This window comes from Manis pentadactyla, chromosome 10, assembly GCF_030020395.1.
Source record: "Manis pentadactyla isolate mManPen7 chromosome 10, mManPen7.hap1, whole genome shotgun sequence".
In the NCBI taxonomy this organism is placed as follows: Eukaryota; Metazoa; Chordata; class Mammalia; order Pholidota; family Manidae; genus Manis; species Manis pentadactyla.
In genome coordinates, this window is record NC_080028.1 from 37,559,864 (window position 1) to 37,583,722 (window position 23,859).

At 45.0% G+C, this 23,859-nt stretch overlaps 1 protein-coding gene and 1 long non-coding RNA gene across 2 annotated transcripts; one reads left to right on the forward strand and one right to left on the reverse strand.

Moving 5' to 3' along the window:
* Positions 1–230: 230 nt before the first annotated feature.
* On the reverse strand, positions 231–23,514 carry LOC118927186 (nuclear envelope pore membrane protein POM 121C-like). Its single transcript, XM_057486651.1, has 13 exons — positions 23,203–23,514; positions 21,576–21,813; positions 20,152–20,292; positions 18,435–18,515; positions 16,724–16,895; positions 13,659–13,747; positions 12,968–13,038; positions 12,372–12,490; positions 12,142–12,244; positions 8,103–8,411; positions 5,519–5,842; positions 3,460–3,782; positions 231–1,151 (listed from the first exon to the last, which is right to left on the reverse strand). Exons 2-12 carry the CDS (start codon positions 21,734–21,736, stop codon positions 3,589–3,591), a joined length of 1,764 nt encoding a protein of 587 aa, XP_057342634.1. The 5' UTR covers positions 21,737–21,813; positions 23,203–23,514; the 3' UTR covers positions 231–1,151; positions 3,460–3,588.
* LOC130679017 (uncharacterized) lies at positions 10,701–11,895 on the forward strand. Its single transcript, XR_008992018.1, has 2 exons — positions 10,701–10,745; positions 11,665–11,895. It is a non-coding gene; the product is annotated as an uncharacterized LOC130679017 (long non-coding RNA).
* Positions 23,515–23,859: the final 345 nt, after the last annotated feature.

Below are 23,859 nucleotides of genomic sequence, written 5' to 3' on the forward strand. Positions count from 1 at the left end.
AGACACCTCTGGCAACCCTCTCATAGAAAGAATTTATGAGCAAAATAAAATTTATATTTATAAATATCCCATATATAAACATTTATGATAAAGTTATAAAATATAACTATATTAATAGGTAGTAAGAGCAGATTTAGTGTTATTATATAAAGGATAAAGAGGACTGCAAGGCCCTGGTGCCTGTAGATGCAGGAGGAAAGGTGTAAACATCTGAAATTGTGGAATGAATATTATGAAAGAATAAGGTGTTTTTATTGTATTCATAGGAATGTTAAGGAATGGGTGATAGGAGTACTGTCACTAGATTTTAGATGTAAGCCTCAACCCACATGTGTAGGATAGGATTTAATTAATAATATAGTTACACTCAATAACCAGAAGATATATAGCTTGCATTTTATATAAGCTGCTTAAACTTTATATAGCCTTAGACACATATCTAGAACCCTATATAATCTTACATGCTTAAAGTAAAAATCATAGCCCACATGCTGTCTTACTCCATTTTCTGTTTAGCACCTAGCATGTAGCTTACATGAATTACTAATCACAATAGACTAGGGGAAAGTTAAAAATTAAATGTTAAATGGCTACTATTAGAAGAAATAATATTTATTTATGGGTCATAAGCTTAAATTATGTAAACTGACAGAAAAAGGACTGTATTATTCATAATTTTTAATGTTCAACATTATGTAGACCGTAAAAAGATACAAAAATAAAGACCCTGCTGCTTGATGTCAGGAGATGTTACAACTTTACTGGGTGTTTTGTCTCCTCATTGATCTCACTCGCTGACGCTGTCCTTTCCTTCGTGACCCACACATCAGCTGGAGCCGGACTCCGGCACCAAGCCCATTCCAAATCTGATGTGCAAACACAGATGTGTTCTGAGGCATGCTGGCCCCATGGAAGGCAAAGGGTGTGCTCTGGCCAGCTGCACCCAGGGAAAGGGGTCATGCCACCACTGCTCCTACTGTGTCCTCCCCAAAGACGAATGCCCGAGTGGTGGAGCTGCTGTTGGGGGTAGCCATGCTCATCCCAAAGCCCCCACTGCCAGTGGGGCCTGCTGAAACCCCGGACATGAAGGGCGATGAGGTGGTGCTGCCAAACACATGTATTGGTCCCGCAGCTGGTGGTCTGTGTCACAGCTCCAAAGCCCGAGGTGATGGATGCAAAAAAGGAGGAAACATGGATCATTGTCTAACCCCATACACAAAAGTAAATTCAAAATGGATAAATGACCTGAATTTAAGTCATGAAACCATAAAACTCTTAGACAAAACCAGGCAAAAATCTCTTGGACATAAACATGAGCAACTTCTTCACGAACGTATCTCCCCAGGCAAGGGAAACAAAAGCAAAAATGAACAAATGGGACTATATCAAGCTTAAAAGCTTCTGTACAGTAAAGAACACCATCAACAGAATGGATAAAAAAGATGTGGTACACATATAAATGGAATATTACTCAGCCATAATAAACAAACATCCTACCATTCGCAACAACATGGATGGAGCTAGAGGGTATTATGCTCAGTGAAATAAGCCAGGCGGAGAAAGACAAGTACCAAATGATTTCACTAATATGTGGAGTATAAGAACAAAAGAAAACTGGAGGAACAAAACAGCAGCAGAAGCACAGAACCCAACAATGGACTAATAGTTACAAAAGGGAAAGGGACTGGGGAGGATGGGTGGGAAGGGAGGGATAAGGGCGGGAAAAAAGAAAGGGGGAATTACGATTAGCATGTATAATGTGGGGGGGCCCCAAGGAGGGCTGTGCAACACAGAGAAGACAAGTAGTGATTTTACAGCATTTTACTATGCTGATGGACTGTGACTGTGAACGGGGATCTAGGGGGGAGTTGGTGAAGGGGGAAGCCTTGAAAACATAATGTCCTTCATGTAACTATTGATTAATAATACCAAAATAAAATTAAAAAAAAAAAAGAACACCATCAAGAGAAGAAAAGGACATTCTACAGTATGGGAGAATATATTCATAAATGACAGATCTGATAGAGTTGGCATCCAAAATATATAAAGAGCTAACACAACTCAACAAACAAAAAGCAAATAATCCAATTAAAAAATGGGCAGGGCAGCTGAACAGACAGTTCTCCAAAGAAGAAAATCCGATGGCCAATAGACAAATGAAGAGATGAGCCACATCTCTTGTCATCAGAGAAATGCAAATTAAAACCACAATGAGATATCACCTCACACCAGTAAGGACCGCCGCCATGCAAAACACAAACAACAACAAATGTTGGCGTGGTTGTGGTGAAAGGGGACCATAGTACACTGTTGGTGGGAATGTAAATTCATTCAACCATTGTGAAAAGCAATATGGAGGTTCCTCAAAAAGCTCAAAATAGAAATACCGTTTGACCCAGGAATTCCACACCAAGGAATTATCCCTAAGAATACAGCTGCCCACTTTGAAAAAACACAGATGCACCCCTATATTTATCGCAGCACTATTTACAATAGCCAAGAAATGGAAAAAACCTAAGTGTCCATCAGTAGACGAATGGATAAAAACGATGTGATACGTATGCACAATGGAATATAATTCAGCCACAAGAAGAAAACAAATCCTACCATTTGCAACAACATGGATGGAGCAAGAGGGTATTATGCTCAGTGAAATAAGCCAGGTGGAGATAGCCAAGTACCAAATGATTTCACTCATCTCTGGAGTATAAAAGCAAGGAAAAACTGAAGGAAGAAAACAGCAGCAGAATGACAGAACCCAAGAATGGACAAACACTTAAAGGGAAAGGGACTGAGGAGGATGGGTGGAAAGGGAGGGATAAGGGAAGGGAAAAAGAAAAGGGGGATTATGATTAGCATGTGGGGGGTCACAGGGAGGGCTAGGCTACACACAGAAGACAAGCAGTGATTCTACAGCATGTTACTACGCTGATGGACAGTGACTCTAATGGGGTATGTGTGGGTTAATTGGTGAAGGGGGAGCCAAATAAACATAATGTTCTTAAGGTAATTGTAGATTGATACCAAAAAAAATAAAACTAATGTAAAAGGCTGTGAATGATCTTCCTTTCTGCCTGTCTCTTAATGTCATTTTATCCCACCTGCCTTTTTAAAACTCTAGCCACACTGGTCTTTCTCTGCTCATGAAAATATAACCTCATCTCTGCATTCGCGCCTTTGCTCTTGTGCACGCAAACTCCTCAACCCGAGCCGATTTCCCTGCTCCCACCTCTGGAATTGCGACCATCGCCTCAGTTTCGTATTCTCTCAGAAAGACTGCCACTGACTACCAAAATAGCTCCTCTGGTGATGAGTTACACAGGCATCTAATGTTCTTTACAGATAACGTCTGTGATAACCTCTAAATCTTCAACACAGCATACAGCTCCAAAAGCAGAGACTCTGCCAGCACTTAAAACAGCACCTATCACTGCAGACAGAGTTCATTCCAATTCTCACCTGCAATCCCAGATGTGTTCTCAGACAAGCTGGCAACGTGGTAGGGAGAGGGTGTGCTCTGGCCAGTTGCAACCAGGGAGTTTGGTTTCAATCCTCCCCAGAAAGGGTTCTTAAGACCAGTTCTCCCACTCAGTCCTGAGCCAAAGTCAAATCCCCCAGTGGTGGAGCGGCTGTGGGGGGCAGCTTTGTCCCAAAGCCCCCACTGCCAGTGGGGACTGCCGACACCATGGATGTGAAGGGCACTGAGATGGTGCTGCCAAACCCTGATGTACTGGTCCCGCAGCTGGTGGTCTGGGTCACAGCTCCAGAGCCGGAGGTGATGGCTGCAAAAAAGGAGGAAACATGGATCATTGTCTGACCCCATACACAAAAGTAAATTCAAAATTGATCGAACCCCTGAATGTAAGCCATAAAAACATAAACTCTTGGAGAAAGACAGGCGAAAATATCTTGGACATAAACATGAGCAACTTCTTCGTGAACATCTCTCTCCAGGGAAAGGAAAGAAAAGCAAAAATGAACAAATGGGACTATATCAAGCTGAAAAGCTTCTGTACAGTAAAGGGCACCATCAACAGAACAAAAGGGCATCCTACAGCACAGGAGAATACATTCATAAGTGACAGATACGATAAAGGGTTGACATCCAAAATATATAAAGAGCTAACACACCTCAACAAGCAAAAAGCAAATATTCCAATAAAAAAAAATGGGCAGGGGAGCTGAACAGGCAGTTCTCGAAAGAAGAAATTCAGATGGCCAATAGGCACATGAAAAGATGCACCACATCGCTTGTCATCAGAGCAATGCAAATTAAAACCACAATGAGATATCACCTCACACCAGTAAGGATCGCCTCCATCCAAAAGACAAACCACAACAAATGTTGGCAAGGTTGTGGAGAGAGGGGAACCCTTCTACACTGTTGGTGGGAATGTAAATTCGTTCAACCATTGTGGAAAGCAATATGGAGGTTCCTCAAAAAGCTCAAAACAGAAATACCATTTGACCCAGGAATACCGCTCCTAGGAATTTACCCTAAGAATACAGCAGCCCATTTTGGAAAAGACAGGTGTACCCCTATGTTTATGGCAGCCCTATATTTACAACAGCCAAGAAATGGAAACAACCTACGTGCCCATCAGTAGATGAATGTATGCACAATGGAATATAATTCAGCCATAAGAAAAAAACAAATCCTACCATTTGCAACAACATGGATGGAGCTAGAGGGTATTATGCTCAGTGAAATAAGTGAGGCGGAGAAAGACAAGTACCAAATGATTTCACTCATCTCTGGAGTATAAGAGCAAAGGAAAAACTGAAGGAACAAAACAGCAGCAGAATCACAGAAGCCAGGAATGGACTAACAGTTACCAAAGAGAAAGGGACTGAGGAGGATGGGTGGGAAGGGAGGGATAAGGGCAGGGAAAAAGAAAGGGGGCATTATGATTAGCATGTATAATGTGGTGGGGCACGGGGAGGGCTGTGCAACACAGAGAAGACAAGTAGTGATTCTACAGCATGTTACTACACTGATGGACAGTGATCCTAATGGGGTTTGGGCGGGGTACTTGGTGAAGAGGGGAGCCAAATAAACATAGTGTTCTTAAGGTAATTGTAGATAGTTACCAAAAAAAAAAAAAAAACATTTTAAAAGGCCGTGAATGATCTTCCTTTCTGCCTGTCTCTTAATGTCATTCTATCCCACTTTCCTTTATAACCTCTAGCCACACCTGGCTCTTCTCTGCTCATGAAAACATAAGCTCATCTCTGCCTTCGGGCCTTTCCTCCTGTGCCTGCAACGTCCTCACCCCTGGCCGCTGTCCCTGCTCCCAACTCTGGAACTGCAGCCATGGCCTCAGTTTGCTATTGTCTCAGGAAGGCTGCCGCTGAATACCTAAATAGCTCCTCAGGTTATTAGTTACACTCCTACCTGACGCTGTTTACAGATAACTTCTGTGATAACATCTAAATCTTCACAGCTCCAAAAGCGGAGACTGTGTCAGCACTTAGGACAGCGCCTGGCACTGCAGACCAAGCCCATTCCAAATCTCACCTGCAAACCCAGGCGGGTTCCGAGGCGTGCTGGCCACATGGAAAGCAGAGGGTGTCTGGCCAGCTGCACCCAGGGAGTTTGGATTCAAGGCTCCCCAGAAAGGGTTCTTGAGACCAGTTCTCCCACTCTGTCCTGAGTCAAAGCCAAATGCCCCAGTGGTGGAGCGGCTGTGGGGGGCAGCCACGCTTGTCCCAAAGCCCCCACTGCCAGTGGGGCCTGCTGACACCCTGGATGTGAAGGGCGCTGAGATGGTGCTGCCAAACCCTGATGTACTGGTCCCGCAGCTGGTGGTCTGGGTCACAGCTCCAGAGCCAGAGGTGATGGCTGCAAAAAAGGAGGAAACATGGATCATTGTCTGACCCCATACACAAAAGTAAATTCAAAATTGATTGAACCCCTGAATGTAAGCCATGAAACCATAAAACTCTTGGAGAAAGGCGAAAATATCCTGGACATAAACATGAGCGACTTCTTCCTGAACATGTCTCTCCAGGGAAAGGAAAGAAAAGGAAAAATAAACAAATGGGAGCAGCCCGTTTGAAAAATACAGATGCACCTGTATGTTTATCGCAGCAGTATTTACAACAGCTAAGAAATTGACGCAACCTACGTGTCTATAAGTAGATGAATGGATAAAGAAGATGTGGTAAATATACAAAATGGAATATTATTCAGCCATAAGAAGATAACAAATCCTACCATTTGCAACAACATGGATGGGCTAGAGGGTATTATGCTCAGTGAAATAAGCCAGGCAGAGAAAGTAAAATACCAAATGATTTTACTCATATGTGGAGTATAAGAACAAAGAAAAACTGAAGGAACAAAACAGCACTGGAATCACAGAACCCAAGAATGGACTAACAGTTACCAAAGGGAAAGGGACTGGGGAAGATGGGAGGGAAGGGAGGAATAAGGGTGGGGAAAAAGAAAGGGGAAAAGAAAAGATTATCACATATAATGCGGGGGGGGGGGCTATGGGGAGGTCTGTGCAGCACAGAGAAGACAAGTAGTGATTCTATAACATCTTACTCTGCTGATGGACAGTGAGTGTAATGGGGTGTGTGGCGTGGACTTGGTGAAAGGGGGAGCCTAGTTAACATAATGTTCTTCATGTAACTGTAAATTAATGATAACAAAATTTTAAAAATACAAAAAAGAAACATACAGTTCTTCATTTTGTTAAATAAAATAGAAATTGTTAATACCTAAGAAAAAAAAATGGGCAGAGTAGTTGAACAGTTCTCCAAAGAACAAATTCAGATGGCCAACAGACACAAGAAAAGATGCTCCACATCACCAGTCATCAGAGAAATACAAATTAAAACCACAATGAGATATCCCTTCACACCAGTAAGGATCGCCACCATCCAAAAGACAAACAACAACCAATGTTGGCCAGGTTGTGGAGAAAGCGGAACCCTCGTACACTGTTGGTGGGAATGTAAATTAGTTCACGTTGTGGAAAACAGTATGGAGCTTCCTTAAAAAGGTCAAAAGAGAAATCCCATTTGACCCAGGAATCACACTTCTAGGAATTTACCCTAAGGGATGCAGCAGCCCAATTTGAAAAAGACAGATGCACCCCTATGTTTATCTCAGCACTATTTACAATAGCCAAGAAATGGAAGCAACCTAAGTGTCCATCAGTAGATGAATGGATCAAGAAGGTGTGGTACATATACACAATGGAATATTATTCAGCCAAAAGAAGAAAACAAATCCTACCATTTGCAACAACAGGGATGGAGCTGGAGGGTACTATGCTCAATGAAATAAGCCAGACAGAGAAAGACAAGTACCAAATGATTTCACTCATATGTGGACTATAAGAACAAAGAAAAACTGAAGGAACAAAACAGCAGCAGAATCACAGAACCCAAGAATTGACTACCTATTGAAATGGACTAAAGGGAAAGGGACTGAGCAGGATGGGTGAGAAGGGAGGGAAAAGGGCAGGAAAAAGAAAGGGGGCATTACAAATTGCATATATAATGTGGTCGGGGTGCAAAGGGAGGGCTGGGCAACACAAAGACAAGTGGTGATTCTACAGCATCTTACTACACTTATGGACAGTGACTGTAATAGGGTTCGTGGGGGGGACTTGTTGAAGGGGGAAGCCTAGTAAACATAATGTTCTTCATGTAATTGTAGATTAATACCAAAAAATAAAAAACATTGTAAAAGGCCGTGAATGATCTTCCTTTCTGCCTGTCTCTTAACATCATTTTATCCCACTTTCCTTTTTAAGCATCTAGCCACACCTGGCTCTTCTCTGCTCATGAAAACATAAGCTCGTCTCTGCCTTCGGGCCTTTGCTCCTGTGCCTGGAACGCCCTCACCCCCAGCCGCTGTCCCTGCTCCCAACTCTGGTACTGCGGCCATGCCTCAGTTTCCTATTGTCTCAGAAAGGCTCCCACTGCCTACCTAAACAGCTCCTCCTGTCATGAGTTACACTGCTACCTGACGCTGTTTACAGATAACGTCTGTCTCTTCACCACAGCGTAGAGCTCCAAGAGTGTAGACTGTGTTGGCACTTAAAACAGCACCTGGCTCTGCAGACCGAGCCCATTCCAAATCTCACCTGCAAGCACAGATGTGTTCTGAGGTGTGCTGGCCACGTAGATGGCAAACAGTGTGCTCTGGCCAGCTGCACCAAGGGAGTTCTCACTCAGGCATGCCCAGAAATGGGCCGTGCCACCAGTTCTCCCACTCCGTCCTGCCACAAAGTCAAATGCCCCAGTGGTGGAGCTGCTGTGGGGGGCTGACACGCTCATCACAAAGTCCCCGCTGCCAGCGGGGCCTGCTGACACCCCGGATGTGACGTGTGATGAGGTTGTGCTGGGACCGCTGCTGGTGGTCTGGGTCGTAGCTTCAAAGTCCGAGGTGGTGGCTGCAAAAGAGGAGGAAATGAGGATCACTGTCTAACCCTATACACAAAAGTATATTTGAAATGGATCAAAGACCTGAATGTAAGCCATGAAACCATAAAACTCTTAGAAAAAACATAAGCAAAAATCTCTTGGACATAAACATGAGTGACTTCTTCATGAACGTATCTCCCCCGGCAAGGAAAACAAAAGCAAAAATGAACAAATAGGAATATATCAAGCTGAAAAGCTTCTGTACAGGGAAGGACACCATCAATAGAACAAAAAGGCATCCTACAGTATGGGAGAATATATTCATAAATGACAGATCTAATAAAGGGTTGACATCAACAATGTATAAAGAGCTCACACACCTCAACAAACAAAAAACAAATAATCCAATCAAAAAATGGGCAGAGGAGCTGAACAGACAGTTCTCCAAGGAAGAAATTCAGATGGCCAACAGACACATGAAAAGATGCTCCACATCGCTAGTCTTGAAGAAATGCACATTAAAACCACAATGAGATATCACCTCACACCAGTAAGGATTGCCACCATCGAAAAGACAGACAACAACAAATGCTGGCGAGGATGCGGAGAAAGGGGAACCCTCCTCCCCTGCTGGTGGGAATGTAATTTAGTTCAATCACTGTGGAAAGCAGTATGGAGGTTCCTCAAAAAATTCAAACTAGAAATACCATTTGACCCAGGAATACCACCTCTAGGAATTTACCCTAAGAATGCAGCAGCCCAATTTTAAAAAGACAGATGCACCCCTATGTTTATCGCAGCACTATTTACAACAGCCAAGAAATGGAAGGAACCTAAGTGTCCATCAGTAGATGAATGGATAAAGAAGATGTGGTACATATACACAATGGAATATTAATCAGCCATAAGAAGAAAACAAATCCTACCATTTGCAACAACATGGATAGAGCTACAGGGTATTATGGTCAGTGAAATAAGCCAGGTGGAGAAAGACAAGTACCAAATGATTTTACTCATCTCTGGATTATAAGAACAAAGGAAAAACAGAAGGAACAAAACAGCAGCAGAATCACAGAACCCAAGAAAGGACAACAGTTACCAAATAGAAAGGGACTGGGGAAGATAGGTGGAAAGGGAGGGAGAAGGGGGTGGAAGAAGAAAGGGGGCCTTATGATTAACATGTATAATGTCGGGGGGGCATGGGGAGTGCTGTGCAACACATAGTAGACAAGTAGTGATTTTGCAGCATCTTACTACGCTGATGAACAGTGACTAATGGGGTATGTGGGGGGGACTTGGTGAAGGGGGGAGTCTAGTAAACATAATGTTCCTCAAGTAATTGTAGATTAATGATACCACAAAATAAAAAAATTGGAGGAAACAGCTGTGGTGCTGCCAAAGGCTGTCTGGCTGCTGGAGATGGTGCCAAAAAGAGAGGCTGCGGGTTTCAACCCACGAAAACCTGACCACACAGTGCTGCCAAAGGCTGGCTGGGCTTCCGAAAGGAAAGGAGCTGCCGAAGCTGGGGGCCAGTGCTGGCTGGCAGTCCACATCTGCTGTCTGTCAGTGGCTCCGAACGTGTGCTGTGGGGTGACTCCAGGATAGGATGGGACGGGGGGCCTGGTGCCAGAACTAAAGGGAATATTGAAGGCTGGGGTGGTACTGCTGCTAAACGTCAGTGCAGGCTGGCTCGGGGCGATGGGGGCAGAGGTCATGAGGGTGCCACTGAAGCCACAGAAACTGGCGGTGCTGCTGCCAGCAGCTGTCTGGATGGCGCCGGGCAGGGACTGGCTGAAGGTGATGGCTGTTGTTGGAGCAGGCGTGGCCAGAGCCTGCCAAACTGGAGTATGGAGCCCATGGCTGGGCAGAGCTGGCAGCAGAGGCAAGGGGGGACCCAAAGAGGACAGGCTGGGCAGTGGAAGCAGTGGGGCTGGTCATGCTGCTCACAGTGTTGGTCACATCGCTCACACCAGAGCCAAAGACAGGCTTCCGGGCGGAGTCTGCGGCTGTGCCGGTGGTGGTCCCCCAAGCCGCTGCTGAGGGGACGCTGACACTGGCCCGGCCAGGGAACAGAGGGGCATTCGTGCTAGTGCCTGAAGTAGTTGTCTGACTGAAGGAGGAAGGAGTTGACAAGGGCAAAGATGTAGGTAGCCCTGTGCTGCTAAAAACAGGACTGAAAGTGAGAGGCAGTCTGCTGGTAGTCGGGGTGTGCGCAGACCTGGAAGATGCCTCCGTTGTGACTTGGGAATGGCTGGATGGCACAGGACCCTCCTTCCCACTTTTAGGTGGAGCCACAAAGATGGGCTTGAACATGGGGCGTGCTGAAGACACAGCAGGAGCTGCCGAGGCAGAAAGGTTAGCAGGTGGTCTGTCCAGCGTTCCAAAGAGAACACTGGGCTTCAGGGTGGGGCCTGGGGCAGGCAGGGCCTGGGGTTTGGCAGATGTCTCAGCCTGAGAGGCTGGAGGTGAGTTGGTGGTGTCACTGACTGGTATTGCGGGAGAGGCAGGGGTCAGCCCCGAGAAAGGGGCTGTGTATCTGGAGTCTGGGGAGGGGCCGGGGAGCGGCCCTGGCTGTGAAGAGCCAAGAGAGCCCAGAAGGCCAGGTGTCTGCAGGGGCGAACGGGCCATGGGCGTGGCTGTTAGGCAGGGAAATACATATGAGTCGGGTGGAAAGAGTACAGGGTCAGCAAAGCCCCCTAGAAAGGACTCGGTTAACCAGTTAAATCTAGAAATCCAGAAAAGATTCAGAGTTAGTGAGTTAATCAGTTAAAGCTCAAAAGGTCAAGAGAAACTTGGCCTTGAAGGTTTGAATATTCCCCAGATAAAAGTGTCTGAGCACAGCCCATGTCTTCATTGTGTCCATTAGACCATTGTATGATTTACTCTAGCCTGCTAAAAGGCCCACCTATAAACAGCAAAGTAAAGACAGGGAGATCCCACCTTAAAGCCAAAATTGTATTTTTAAAAAAAACTAGGAAGTTTCAGAAGAAAGATTCTTAACATACTCTTTAGCAAACAAATAACTCTGCCCACCTTGGAGGAAAGGCAGGCAGTCTTGATAAGCTTTTTCAGAATTACCTAGAGGACTGATGAGTAACTTAACGTCTCATCAAAGATACTTGAGACCACTTAACAAGCCCACACCCTAGCCCTCTGTCACATTCCTGAAAAATCTTTAAAAGAGGGAGCCCCCAACCTCTTACTGTGCTCCTATGTGAGGTCACCCGCACTTTCTAAGTGCGGAACCTTTTAACTTTAAACGCCCTCTTTTCAACCTTTCAGGGTGCTGCACTCCTCTCTCTGAGGTCACCTGCACTTCCTAAGTGCATAACTTCAACTCTTCCCAACCTTTCAGGGCACTCCTCTCTCTGAAGTCACCCACACTTTCTAAGTGTGTGACCTTTTAATCTTAAACTCTTTCTCTCCAACCTTTCAGGGCACTCCTCCCTCTCTGAGGTCACCTGCACTTCTTTCTGGCTAAGTAACTTTAAATAAAACTTTTACTCTGCTTCACTACTGTGTCTCTGCCCTTCAATTCTTTGTCATGGCGGGGACAAGAATGGAGTAAAATACACAATACCTCCCCCCCAACATTGCCACTGCAGCAGATTCTAGGAAGAACAGAAAATATCAACTATGGTATCTCAAACGTGATGGTATTTGGTGCTCTAGAAGCCTTGCTGGGCCAGGGATTCAGGAGTCAACAAATATGACTCTGGGAACTGTCTCTGGAGTGTCAAATTAACCCATATTCCTTACCAGTCTTATCCTCGAAGATCATCTTCAGCCACTGTGACTGAGCTTGCTTCTCCTGGTAATACTCTTCGACTGTGATCGAGCGGCCGATCCAGGGAGCTGGAGGCTACCAAGAGAAAAAGGAGAAGCCAAGCCAGTCAGAAGGAAGTGAAAGAAACTTGTACTGACCCTTCCATTCCTGAGACGCAGGGGAGCCAGACTGGGGTGGGCAGGGGTGGGTGGACAGACCATACCAAGATCAGCGGGATCCCTCGCCTGGAGGGCACCAGGGGAAACTTCCGTCTGTGTGGCTGGGAGCTGCTGGGTGTTGCTGGAGAATCCCAGGAATTCTGCTCCCTACATGTGGTTGTATCTGCAAATAAAGTATCAGACTTTCTTCCTGCTCTCTTCCAGAAATGGAGAGGTTTGTCTATCCAGCCTAGTTTTTAATACTGAACTTTCACTAGGTGTCTCTGAGATTCTATCTTCTATGGTTTGGGCGCTTGGATGGTGTTGGCAAGATTATTTCTAACAGTCAAGACGACGTGAAGTGGTCATTGCTCCAAATGCGTACACATGGTTGCTTACTGGACAGAAATTGCCTGGTCTGCTCAGATTCCCCCACCTAGGCTTACCTTACCCCAAACCCCCCAGGTGGCCTGGGTTATGCTATACAAGTCTGGGCAACCTTTCTCCCTTACCAGACCATAAACCCGAAGGACAGGAACATCTCTCTCTGTAACTACCAAGCCCCACACAAATCAAGGCTCAGTACGTGTTTCCAGTGGGTTGTGGTCCATGCGCCCTCCATACACTACTGCCAACACATGCCACGCGTTCATCAACTTACCCTGTTCTCCCTGGGACTCCTTGTTTACCGGCGGAGCGGAAGAGCCAGATCCCTGAGGACTGTCCTCTTCTCTGTAGGAGGAAGAGGCGCAATTAAGTTTAGAAAAGCACTGGATAACTTCTTACACCCGCCTAACTACCAACTGACCAAAGTCTAGAACAACCATGACTAAGATCTCAGTGTGTCAAGACAACAAAAAGAAGCAAAGAAAATTCCTAAAGAAATGAAGGGAGGCAGTTCACAGAAGCCATAGAGACACCTTTGTCTTAAAACAAGCAGAAAACGATCTTCAGAACCTTACATACAACCTGCCAAGTTTCTGAGAGTCCTAGTCACACCTCTATCTCTAAGAAAGCAGCATTCTAGTCGGGCACCTAGGGGGTCAGCTGGGGTCTAGAATGTGAAGCCTGCTGCGCACCCCCATCAGTCACTCTGTTCACTCTGTCCCGTACAAGCCCTTCCCCTTATGCCCCAGCCCCTCACGCTGCAGCATGAGGGGAAGCAGAGGCCGGTGTGGTCACACTGTGTGACGACTGCAAGAGACGAGAGCGATTCAGGGCGGCACCATCTCTGCCCTTTAGATGTGAACCGTTTTGATTCTCCAAATCGGAGTCTCAGAAAGCCTAAGAGCCAAGTAAATTTCCCTCCTTTCCCACCCTCTCATTAATCCACACAGCAAATCACTGATTACCTCATTTTCTTTTCTGGACTCTCTGGTGTCTGTGAGCGGGATGAGGCTGGGCTGGAGAAGGGTGAGGCACTGGGACGCCTCTTCCACAGCTAAAAGCCAAACACAAGTCACGTGACTGACCCTTGGGAATAACATAGGATCTGACCTTCAACATAATTCTGTGGCTCTAATCCATCACTGCATATAAAGTCTCCTTTTCAAGTGACTAAAAAAACATTTCTTTGTGAAGTGGGGCTTCTGAAAAGTGAGTCAATTGCCAGTGTTTGAAAGGGTTGTCATTGGCCAAAGTTGGAAAAGTTGCATCAGAAAGAGCAGCTACACTATACTGAGGATCATGAAATGTTTATAAAATATCATCAGTTCATAAAGATAACACAGCAAGAATCATACTGGTCACCTTTGGAGTTAACTACGGCAGCAGTGCCTGCTTATTATCCTGCCACTCCTATAGATAGGGCTTGTTCTTCTATCTAGAATTACACAGACCTTCAGTTAACAAATGCAGAGGGAAGAACAGAATTAGAACATCACCATTTTGCCACAATGGACATAGACAAAGGTGATAAATGACAGCTAAAATCAGCAGGTGAAAAGCTCATAGGAACAATAAAGTGAAGGATCAGACTGACACCTGAGCCCAGTGGGAGGCAACCACACAGCACGTGCTCCCGATGTGATGCGATCAGAAGAGCACAGCAGCACCTCTGCTCAAATCACTGAACTTGAAACTCATCAAGCCTCAGGAGCCAACTGCCCATTTACAGGGAAAATAGGGATAGAGTACATGTCAAAATGGCACCATGACGAAAACAAAATCCAGAATGTGGTAAATTCTATAGAACATAATGACTCAGACTTTTCAAAAGTAAGAAAAAGCGTAGTAGTAGTACCGTAGATTGAGTCTAAGAGAGGCCTGACGTCCCCGCTGCGGGGGAGGGCGCGCGCTGCCGCCGCCCCAGCCCATGTGCTGCGCGCCTGCGGCGGCGGCGGCAACAGCCGTGAGGACAGCCCGCGGGGGGAGCCTGACAGCTGGAGGCCGCCAGGGGGCGCCGGCCGCGCGGGGCCCGGAGCGCCCGGGGAGGCGGTGCTGTGAGGCCGGCAACCTGCCGCCTGCGGCTCCTCGAGCGGGCCGAGGCGCTGGGAGCCGTGGCCCGGCACCCGGGGAAGCCGGCATCCTGGCGGGGCGCGCGCACCCCGGGGCTGTGTCTGGCGCGCCCCAGGACCGCGGAGAGGTTCTGCCACTGCGGGGAGCTCGCCGGGCCGGCCGACCTGAGCAGCACGCCAGGGGAGGCGGAGGAGCCGGTGCACGCGCACCTCCCGTAGTCGGCCCGCAGCTGCCCGTGACGCGGTGGCTGCTCCCCGCACGGCTGCATGGCGGGCGGTGGGAACGCGGGCTCCGCCCCCCGGGGACGGACGGGCGGTGGAGAGCGCGTCCCTCGCCCCACCCACCCCCACCGTCCCGGCGCCCCGCCCCCGGCGCGGCGCTCCAAGCGTCCTAGCTCCGCCCAGACCTGTTAAAAAGTTGATTATTTTTACCCTGCCTGCTTGTTAAGCCATCAGATACAACCTTGTGTAATGCTAAGTCTGAAGCTCTGAGTGTGAATTAAGTCCCCTGAAATGTAAATGATGGTACTTATTTTGGTGGCACTTCTTGAATGCTTACTATGGACAGTGTAGACGCATGAACACTTTACATGTACTGCCTCACAACTATCTTATAAAGTAGGTCAAAATCATTATTTCCATAAGTGTACAACCTTACCTTCAGATTTTTTGTTACATATCTTAATTAAATACCTTTAATGCTCAAAAAAAAAAAGAGTCTAAGAGACATGTGAACCAAACGCAATGAGTTGATTTTTGGTCCCTGATTCAAAGTAACTGTAATAAGACAGGGAGGGTAAGAAGGGCAAATTGGGGCGATAATAACTAACATTAAGTCATTATTATTCAGAGGAATAGAGGCACTATGGTTATTAATGTTCAAAAAGTTTTAAAAATACACTGAAGTACCTACAGGTGAAGCAACGTGTTTGTACTTTAAAACACAAGAGGAAAATCAATTTGGGGTGGGGGTGTTGATGGATCAGGACTGACAAAACACTGTTAACTGCTGGAGCCACATGGAGGTTCATTATGATATTTTTTCTTACTTTTGTGTATGTATGACATTTGACATAAAATTGTAAGAAGGGACAATGACTATGTATGTGAGGTCTGTTGTGATCACTGATTGAGGAAATGTGTGTACAGTGCTCAGCAGAGGGCCTAGTGCAGAATAGATCCAGGTAAAGCTTCATACTATTATGCTCTGCATTGCCATAACTGCTTGGCCGGGGCCTTCATCTCCTATATTTGTCATTTATCATTAATGTGTCATTTATATCACTCTAAGAGCCTTCTGTATGGATGAAAACTTATGTCAAATTCTTTCTCTTCTCAAAAACCTCCTTCACGCATGTGTTACTTTTTTTCCAGCCCCTATATATTGGGTGCCTGCTTACTGACAAGCACTGTAATGGGTGCTTTTCAAACATTACCTTCAATCTTTACAACAATCCTTTAGAGATGAGAAAAAGGGAGTTTAAGTCATTTACCTGCCCAAGAGTCTATAGCTACTAAGTGCCAAAGCCAAGATTTGAACCCAAGTCATTCTGGTAGAAAAATCTGATCTGTTCTCCAGTCTACACTACATCCTTTCTAAAAATAATTATAACCACTTATTTTAAAACTTTCATTAAATTCCCAGTGCCTAGAGGATGAATTTACGACCCAATGCAATTCAGACTCAATCTACCTTTTTAATCAAATTAGTACCATTTTTTGAATTACTCATCCTCTGTCTATTTATCTATAATAATGGCTCTGTCTTGTATCAGGTTTCCACATAGGCATTCTGGGCTTTCTAGTTTGTTCCACTGGTCCATAGCGATCATTCGAGGGTTGGTAACTGCTGTTAGCTTAGAGGTCATCTCAGCATCTGACAGAAGGTGGCTAGTAAACACTGCATAATCAACTAATAAATGCAAAGAACCCACTTCTGCCACACCACCAGGAGCATGTACCTGAGAGATGCCTCCAGTAGAAGTGTAGGAACTGGTAATCGCATTGCGGCTGGACATACGGATGCCACATGCGCATGTGCCCTTCGAGCAGCTCACAGCAGAGGTGCAGGTTCTCTTACGCAGCTCGCCATCTGAGCTCTGGGAACTGAGGCCTCTCTTCAGAGGCCCAGGCCTAACGGAAATAAAAGGGGAAAACACAGATGTGCTACTGAAAGACACCAACATTGTTTTAAGGCTTCATCCACGGTCACAAAATCGTTCTAACGCAATGGAAAAGGATAATGCTGTTAATTTTACTGTTAATTCAGCTAAACGTGTCTCACAAAGTCAGAAAGGGAAAGCTCAGTATTTAAAAAATTAAAAGTATGATTCTACTTATATATACTCTAGGAAACGCACACAAATCTATAGTGACAGAATGGGGACCAGTGGATGCCTGGCAACAGGGACAGGATGAGAGGGAGATTTTAAGGCTTCACCAAGGGGCATGGGGAAACTTCTGGCAGTGATGGTGATGTTCATTATCTTGACTGTGGTGATGGTTTCATGGGTGTGAAATTTAGACAAAATAGTTATTGTGGCAAGTTACTCAAAATGTTCCTCTCCGATTTCAAATAGGTAAATTTATAGGACAATAATTCTGATAAGGATACATGTCAAAATTGATCAAATGGTACACTTCAAAGAGGCACAGTTTATTTATGTCAATTATACCTTAATAAAGGTGTTAAAAAAAAAGCTTAGAAGGAACCAACAACTTTTTCTAAGATTCAAACTGAAACAGAAATTCCCTAAACATCTTTCCTGTGAAATAGTCATTCAACCTTTGTGACAGCACAGACAGCTGTCTCCTGGCTGATGAATGTCAACCACAGAGCAGTTTATCCCTGCACTAGATGCAAACATACTTTCTCTTTCACTTACTTCACCTATGGATCTCATCTGGAGCCAAGCCAAGCCAATTGTCCTCCTTTCATGTAATAGTCCTTCAGATTTTTGCAGGCCATTATCCTTCCCTCCCTCATTTCTTTACACCCCTGAGGTTTTTCTCCTCTGGGCTAGTGCTTATGTACCTTTAGAACCCCCTCACCAACCACCACCCCGTGACATCTTGAGTTGCTTCACTCTCTCGCAGTGAATTTCGGTTTGTGTCTGCCTCCTCTTGCAGGGCAGCACAGCCAACCAGCAGCACTCTGGGGACAGCAGGACTAAGGCATTCAGGACCACCACTGACCTGCCTCCTCCTGGTCTTTGTTCTGCTATCAGCCCAGAGTAGGAGCATGTTAAGCTTTTTTGGCAGCCATATCATTGTGCTGACTCAATTTAAATATGTAACTTACCCCAAGCCTTTTCACACACATTTCCAGCCTCTTTCCCTCCCAGCCAATTCTTCCTCAAATATAATTAAGCTAAAAGGCAGAAATCTCACATTTTTCTTAAATTTCATACTGCTGCACTCTATCCATTGCACAAACCTTGTTATCTTTTTATTATATACTTGGTTATTCAGTGTATCTACAAACCCTCTTAGCCTTAGCATATTTTATGCATATTAAACAAAAATAGTAAAAGGAATTAGACAAAATAGTTATTGTGGCAAGTTACTCAAAATGTTCCTCTCTGATTTCAAAGAGGAAAACTTACAGGTCAATAAGTCTGATAATGACCCTTTCCCAAACAGGAAACCTCACCCAGATGGATTCTCACTTACTCAGGCACAAAAGCAGCAGGGACTCCGTTGGCCACCTCAGGCTTAAAAGCTGAATGGCCACTCCCACTGCTGTCATGGCACCTGTGACAAATCACAAACCCTCAGTTAGATGATACGACCTCTCCTTTAAAGCATATTCTCATATTCCTGGGATCTTATACTCTTTCTACAGAACATAGGTTCATGCTAGACAAGAAAAGGTTGCCTCAGATCTCAAAGATTCAGTAAGGTCAATTTATTCTAGGACTGTCCTAATCTAATAAGAAAAGTATAAAAATGCATCAAGACCTTTTGAACTATTCAGGTGTACTGATTATTTGCTAACTTCTCACCAAAGCACTGCAATCACAAATTTAATATCCTACCATCTGTAAACTAAAGACAAAAAAACACTTTAGCCACCCACCTACACACATCCCCCAGTGTTCTCACTTAGTTCAGTCTGGAAGAGAAGAACTTCACAGGTCACAGATAAGGGCCTGCGCATGGTGCACATAATCACTGCTTATTCCAATTATGGGAAAGACAACACAGAGCCCTCAGTTATAGGCTCACTGGGGTCTAGACAAATTACCAACCTGGAGAACATGACAAACCTGTTTTGACCATAAGAATAGTTATTTTCTCTCTGACCTCCAACACACCATCTCCCTCTGCCACTCCTGCTTAGTTGGCTGCCATGAGCTCAGACTGCTCCCTTGTAAAGCATATCCCTAGTATTCATTACCTGATCTTCCAACGTTACTTCCAATCAATCTTCCAATGAACACACTTGCATTTCTTAGTATTTCCTTACCTAATGTTGCCATCTACAGTATCAAAGATGGCCAGCTGTGAACCTGCAGGTTATGGCTAACCTGGTGTAACTGATGAGGACAATGGTTCTATTTCTCAAATGTAGGGCCCACTGTCTCCTCAGAGCATGTTTCCTTGACCACCTTATATACAGAGCTCCCCCTTTCTCATGGCCCTTTTATAGCACTGCTTCTTAAAAATCTTTATATACTTACAATCTATAATTACCCTGTTTCATTGATTACCCAAGTCCCAGGAGACCTTTGTCTAGCTCACTGCTCTATCCACAGTACCTGGAGTAGGCTCTGGCACATGGTGGGTCTTGGAATTGGTTGAATTACAAGAAAATTCTTAACTGACTCCTTGGAAAGCCACAAGCAGTTCTGCAGCTTACTCAGCACCTTCAACTTCCTCTCTTTCCATCGAGGAAACAGACTGCTTCCTCTATTTTCATTACATTTTCAAAAACCAAATAATGAAACTGGTTTTACTCTCATTACTCATAAAGCTACCATACTCCAGTCTTCACTGTTCTTTGCTAAGTATTTCCTTCAGCACAAACATGACACCTAAGCTGATGGTCACCCGAATAACTGACCACCACAAGGGGAAGACTTTCAGCATTCTCTCAAAATAAAATTTAACACATTTATATCAAAAGCATGAAGCTGATGTGGCCAGTAACTGTCGGCTTTTCTCTAGTACTTATGGCAAAGGTATATTACAAAATGTATGTAACCTGTGCCTAATGAAAGGCATAGCATTAAAGCTCTTGTTACCAAGCTCTTCGAAAGCCAAAGAAGAGGACCTGCTGTTCACACACAGGAGGTGACCTCTGATTCTTTTGGGGAGTGATCTCTCTTTCAACAAATCCCAGGAGCCCGTGTGGGAGGCACGTTGAGTACTCTGCAGGGCATGTTACCTTCTTTTGTCCTCCTGACCAGCAGTAGATGTTTGGTCTTCCTCCTCCTCCACTGTCCTTTTCTTCCTCTTCCAACGTTCGAGGGCAAGCAGAACAGCCTCCTTTGACCACGGGTCTGGGGCATTATGGATCTGCGCTGCTCTGTAACAGAAAACAGGATTCTAGCATTAAGATATTCTGATTATCAAGAAGTAAAAAGCTAACCTTTTCAAACGATAAGGCTTCTCTCTCACTTACCAACTTAACATTTCCCTGTATGGCCCCGGAAGATGACTGGTTAGCCAGAGACGGGTAAGATTCCTCAAGGGAGGAACAACCTAAGACAGGCACAGTCGCAGGGGGCCATCTGGTGAGAAAATGGGGAGCAGCAGAGGTGAGGCTTAGAACCTCCCCCCTCATGTTCTGAGAGAAATCTTCTGCATACATGGATGTTTATTGCCCTCGTCTAGCGCGGATTAACACATAGTCTACAGGCACACACCTGATCATCTACATTTGCTCTCTTACAACACTAAACTCTGTTTTCTACCTTTATCTCGTATCTACCTACCACTTCAGCATTTTATTAAAAATAATAATAATAGAGAAATGTGGTATCCACATATAAATCAAGTTTAAAAATCAAATGAATATTCATATTTGAACTGACTGTGTATAGTTCATAATGCATGAACAAAACCGAAAGCTTCTGTGATGACTGCCCTTGCACTGTTCACCATGTAACTTATTCACTATGTAAGAATTTGTACTCCATGTAAGAATTTGTTCGTTATGCATCAGAAGATTGGAGACTGACGAAAATTAGGCTTGGGGTGGATTAATGAGAGTGCATTGAGTATTGACCCCCCTATACAGAAATTTATTGTGGTTAACAACTATTTGATCAATAAATATGAGAGATGCCCTCACAATATATATATATATATATATATATATATATATATATATAAACACACTTCCAATTGTAAAATAAATAAGTAACCAGGATGTAATGTATAGCATAAGGAATATAGTCAAAATATTGTAACAACTTGGTATGGTGATACCTGGTACCTAGAATTATCATGTATATAAATGTTGAGTCGCTGTGTTGTACACCTGAAACTAATGTAATGCAATGCTGTTGTCAACTACCCTTCAATAAAAAAAAAAAAAAAAAAAAAAGATATTCTGATTATCATCCTACATAGCATGAACTTTAGGCACTGGAAATCAGAAGCTATCCAACAAGCAAAAGGGTACTTTATACACTCACACAAATTGCCCTTAGCTGTTAAAACTACAGTCTTGGGAAAAACCCAAAAAATAAAAAACTCAACAACTAGAACTTGAGATTTCTCCTTCACATAAGGAGCTTCTTCCTTTCCTTTGAGTTACAGTTGTTCTGTCAGATGAACAACTGTAGGAGAATAAAGTGGACACACTGGGAGTCTTTTCCTCCAGCAATGCTTACATTGGAAAATGAGCCAGGTTGCTCCCAGGAGGAGCGATCCTCACTGTCGAAGGCCTGCACACCACTCTGGAATGACCGCGAGACAGCACACGCTTCCTGTGACCGCCATCCGGCACAGCGTGGGAAGCACATGGGAATACCAGCCCTGCTGAATTGGGTATCGTCTTGGACGTGTTATGCCAAAGTGGTGTGGTGAAGTCCCACAGTCCCTGTGGAGAATGGGAGACACATCATGGAATCAAAGCAGCTTAAGAATGACAGAAAATTTAAATTCCTTAAGAACCATGTGGGTTCAGTTATTTTCCAGAGAGCTTAAGCCTCTAAGCAACACAAAACACAGCATTTTTATGGCAACTTTCCCCATTCCACCTAAGGGCAGAAAGTGGCAGGTACTTAACAGCTGTCCCTGCAATGGATTCAACAACTTTGAGGGGGAAATTGAAAAACTGCCCACACAAGTAAAACTACAGTGGAAGAAAAGTGTGTGTAAGGACGTGCAGGGACAAATTTTACAAGAATCCTTCAATCTCTTATGCTAAGTCATCAGAAATATACACCCAAAGTCAAACATTTTAAAAACCTGAATGTTCACCTTTTCAAATAAACGTACTTATCAAGAATCTAGTGTTGTCACTGGAGTTTTCAATTTTGTTGTTATCACTCAACTGGGACTAAATGCAAACACAAGTCTTTTTAATTTAATCATCTTTATCAGCCAAGTTATATGCATCCAGGAGGTTTCCTGGGTACACCTCTTTGAGCTCAGCTGATACAATTTATTGGTCCAAAGATAGAAAAGTAACAAAACCTATTAGAGTACTATACTTTACAGACAGAAGGTATTCTTACCTGAAGCAGGGATATTTTAAGTGATTTACCAAGTATTCTGCTAAACCCATACTGTATTAAAGTTCAGAGCTTTAAGAACTGAAAGAACGATTTGCAACAACGTGGATGGGGCTAGAGGGTATTATGCTCAGTGAAAGAAACCAGGCGGAGAAAGACAAGTATCAAATGATTTCACTCATCTGTGGAGCATAAGAACAAAGAAGAAACTGAAGGCACAAAACAGCAGCAGACTCACAGAACCCGAGAATGGACTAACAGATACCAAAGGGAAAGGAACTGGGAAGGGTGGGTGGGAAGGGAGGGAGAAGGGGAATAAGGGGCATTAGGATCAGCATACATGATGTAGGGGGGTGGGCATGGGGAGGGCAGTATAGCACAGAGAAGACAAGTAGTGACTCTATAGCATCTCACTACGCTGATGGACAGTGACTGTAATAGGGTATGAGGGGGGACTTGATAATGGGGGGAGTCTAGTAACCACAGTGTTGCTCATGTAACTGTACACTAATGATACCAAAAAAAGTTAAAAATTAAAAATAAAAGGAATAGAAAAATGACCCCAAAAAAACTGAAAGAAGGGAACAGTTCTGGCAGCACATCTCATAGCAAAGGCTAAAGGGAGGCAGGACACCGTGGACGCGAACCAAGGTGTTTGAAGAGGTGAAAAGGGCACAGAACCCACTTAGGACTTAAGAAAAAAAAACTTTCAAAGTCAAGTCCTCCGTCTGGGGAGGGTCAGCGTGTCTTACCGGCGGGAAGGCCTCCGACGGGACCCGAGGAAACGAGTGGGGACTGAGGGCTGAATGGGATCATGGCGGGCCCAGGGGGCCGTAGGGGCGGGGTTTGTGGGGCGGGCGGGGCTTGCGAGGAAGGCCGGGCGCGCGGGTGGGCGCCGGCTCCTGGCTTCCGGATCGGGGGCGGGCTTCGGGGGGCGGAGCTTGCTCAAAACTCCTCCCATTTGAAGCTACGAGCGAGCTCTGTCCGGCGGGCAAGCGGCTTCCGCGGCTCTCTCCTCCAGACTGCCTGCCTGCGCTAGCGCGCCGAGGCTAGAGGCGGGCGTACATTGTGTGCTGGCGGCGCGCGCTCCCGTTGCCGGGAGACGGCGCGCGAATAGCAGGCAGCTCGGGGCTCGCGGCTCAGGCCCCCCCCTAGGCTGCGGCGGCCCCCCAGCCAGCTCGACCAGCGCGGCCGCCGCGGGCACCAGGTAGCACGAGACCCGTTGGAGAGATGGCGAAAAAGAAACAGGAAAAGGAAAAATAAAAGCATATAAGTCTTTCATAAAAGTCAATTGGTATAATGTGAACTTTTTTCTTTTTTTCTTTTTTATTAAGGTATCATTGATATACACTGCTCTGAAGGTTTCACAAGAGAAACAACGTGGGTACTATATTCACCCATATTATCGA

Excerpts from the sequence above, each read along its gene's own strand:
- LOC118927186 (XM_057486651.1), bottom strand. The coding sequence starts at position 21,736 with ATGTGCTTCCCACGCTGTGCCGGATGGCGGTCACAGGAAGCGTGTGCT. Across the intron at positions 12,245-12,371 it reads GAGGGATCCCGCTGATCTTG|CCTCCAGCTCCCTGGATCGG; the intron begins GTATGGTCTGTC and ends TTCTCTTGGTAG. Across the intron at positions 8,412-12,141 it reads GATCTTCGAGGATAAGACTG|CCACCACCTCGGACTTTGAA; the intron begins GTAAGGAATATG and ends CCTCTTTTGCAG.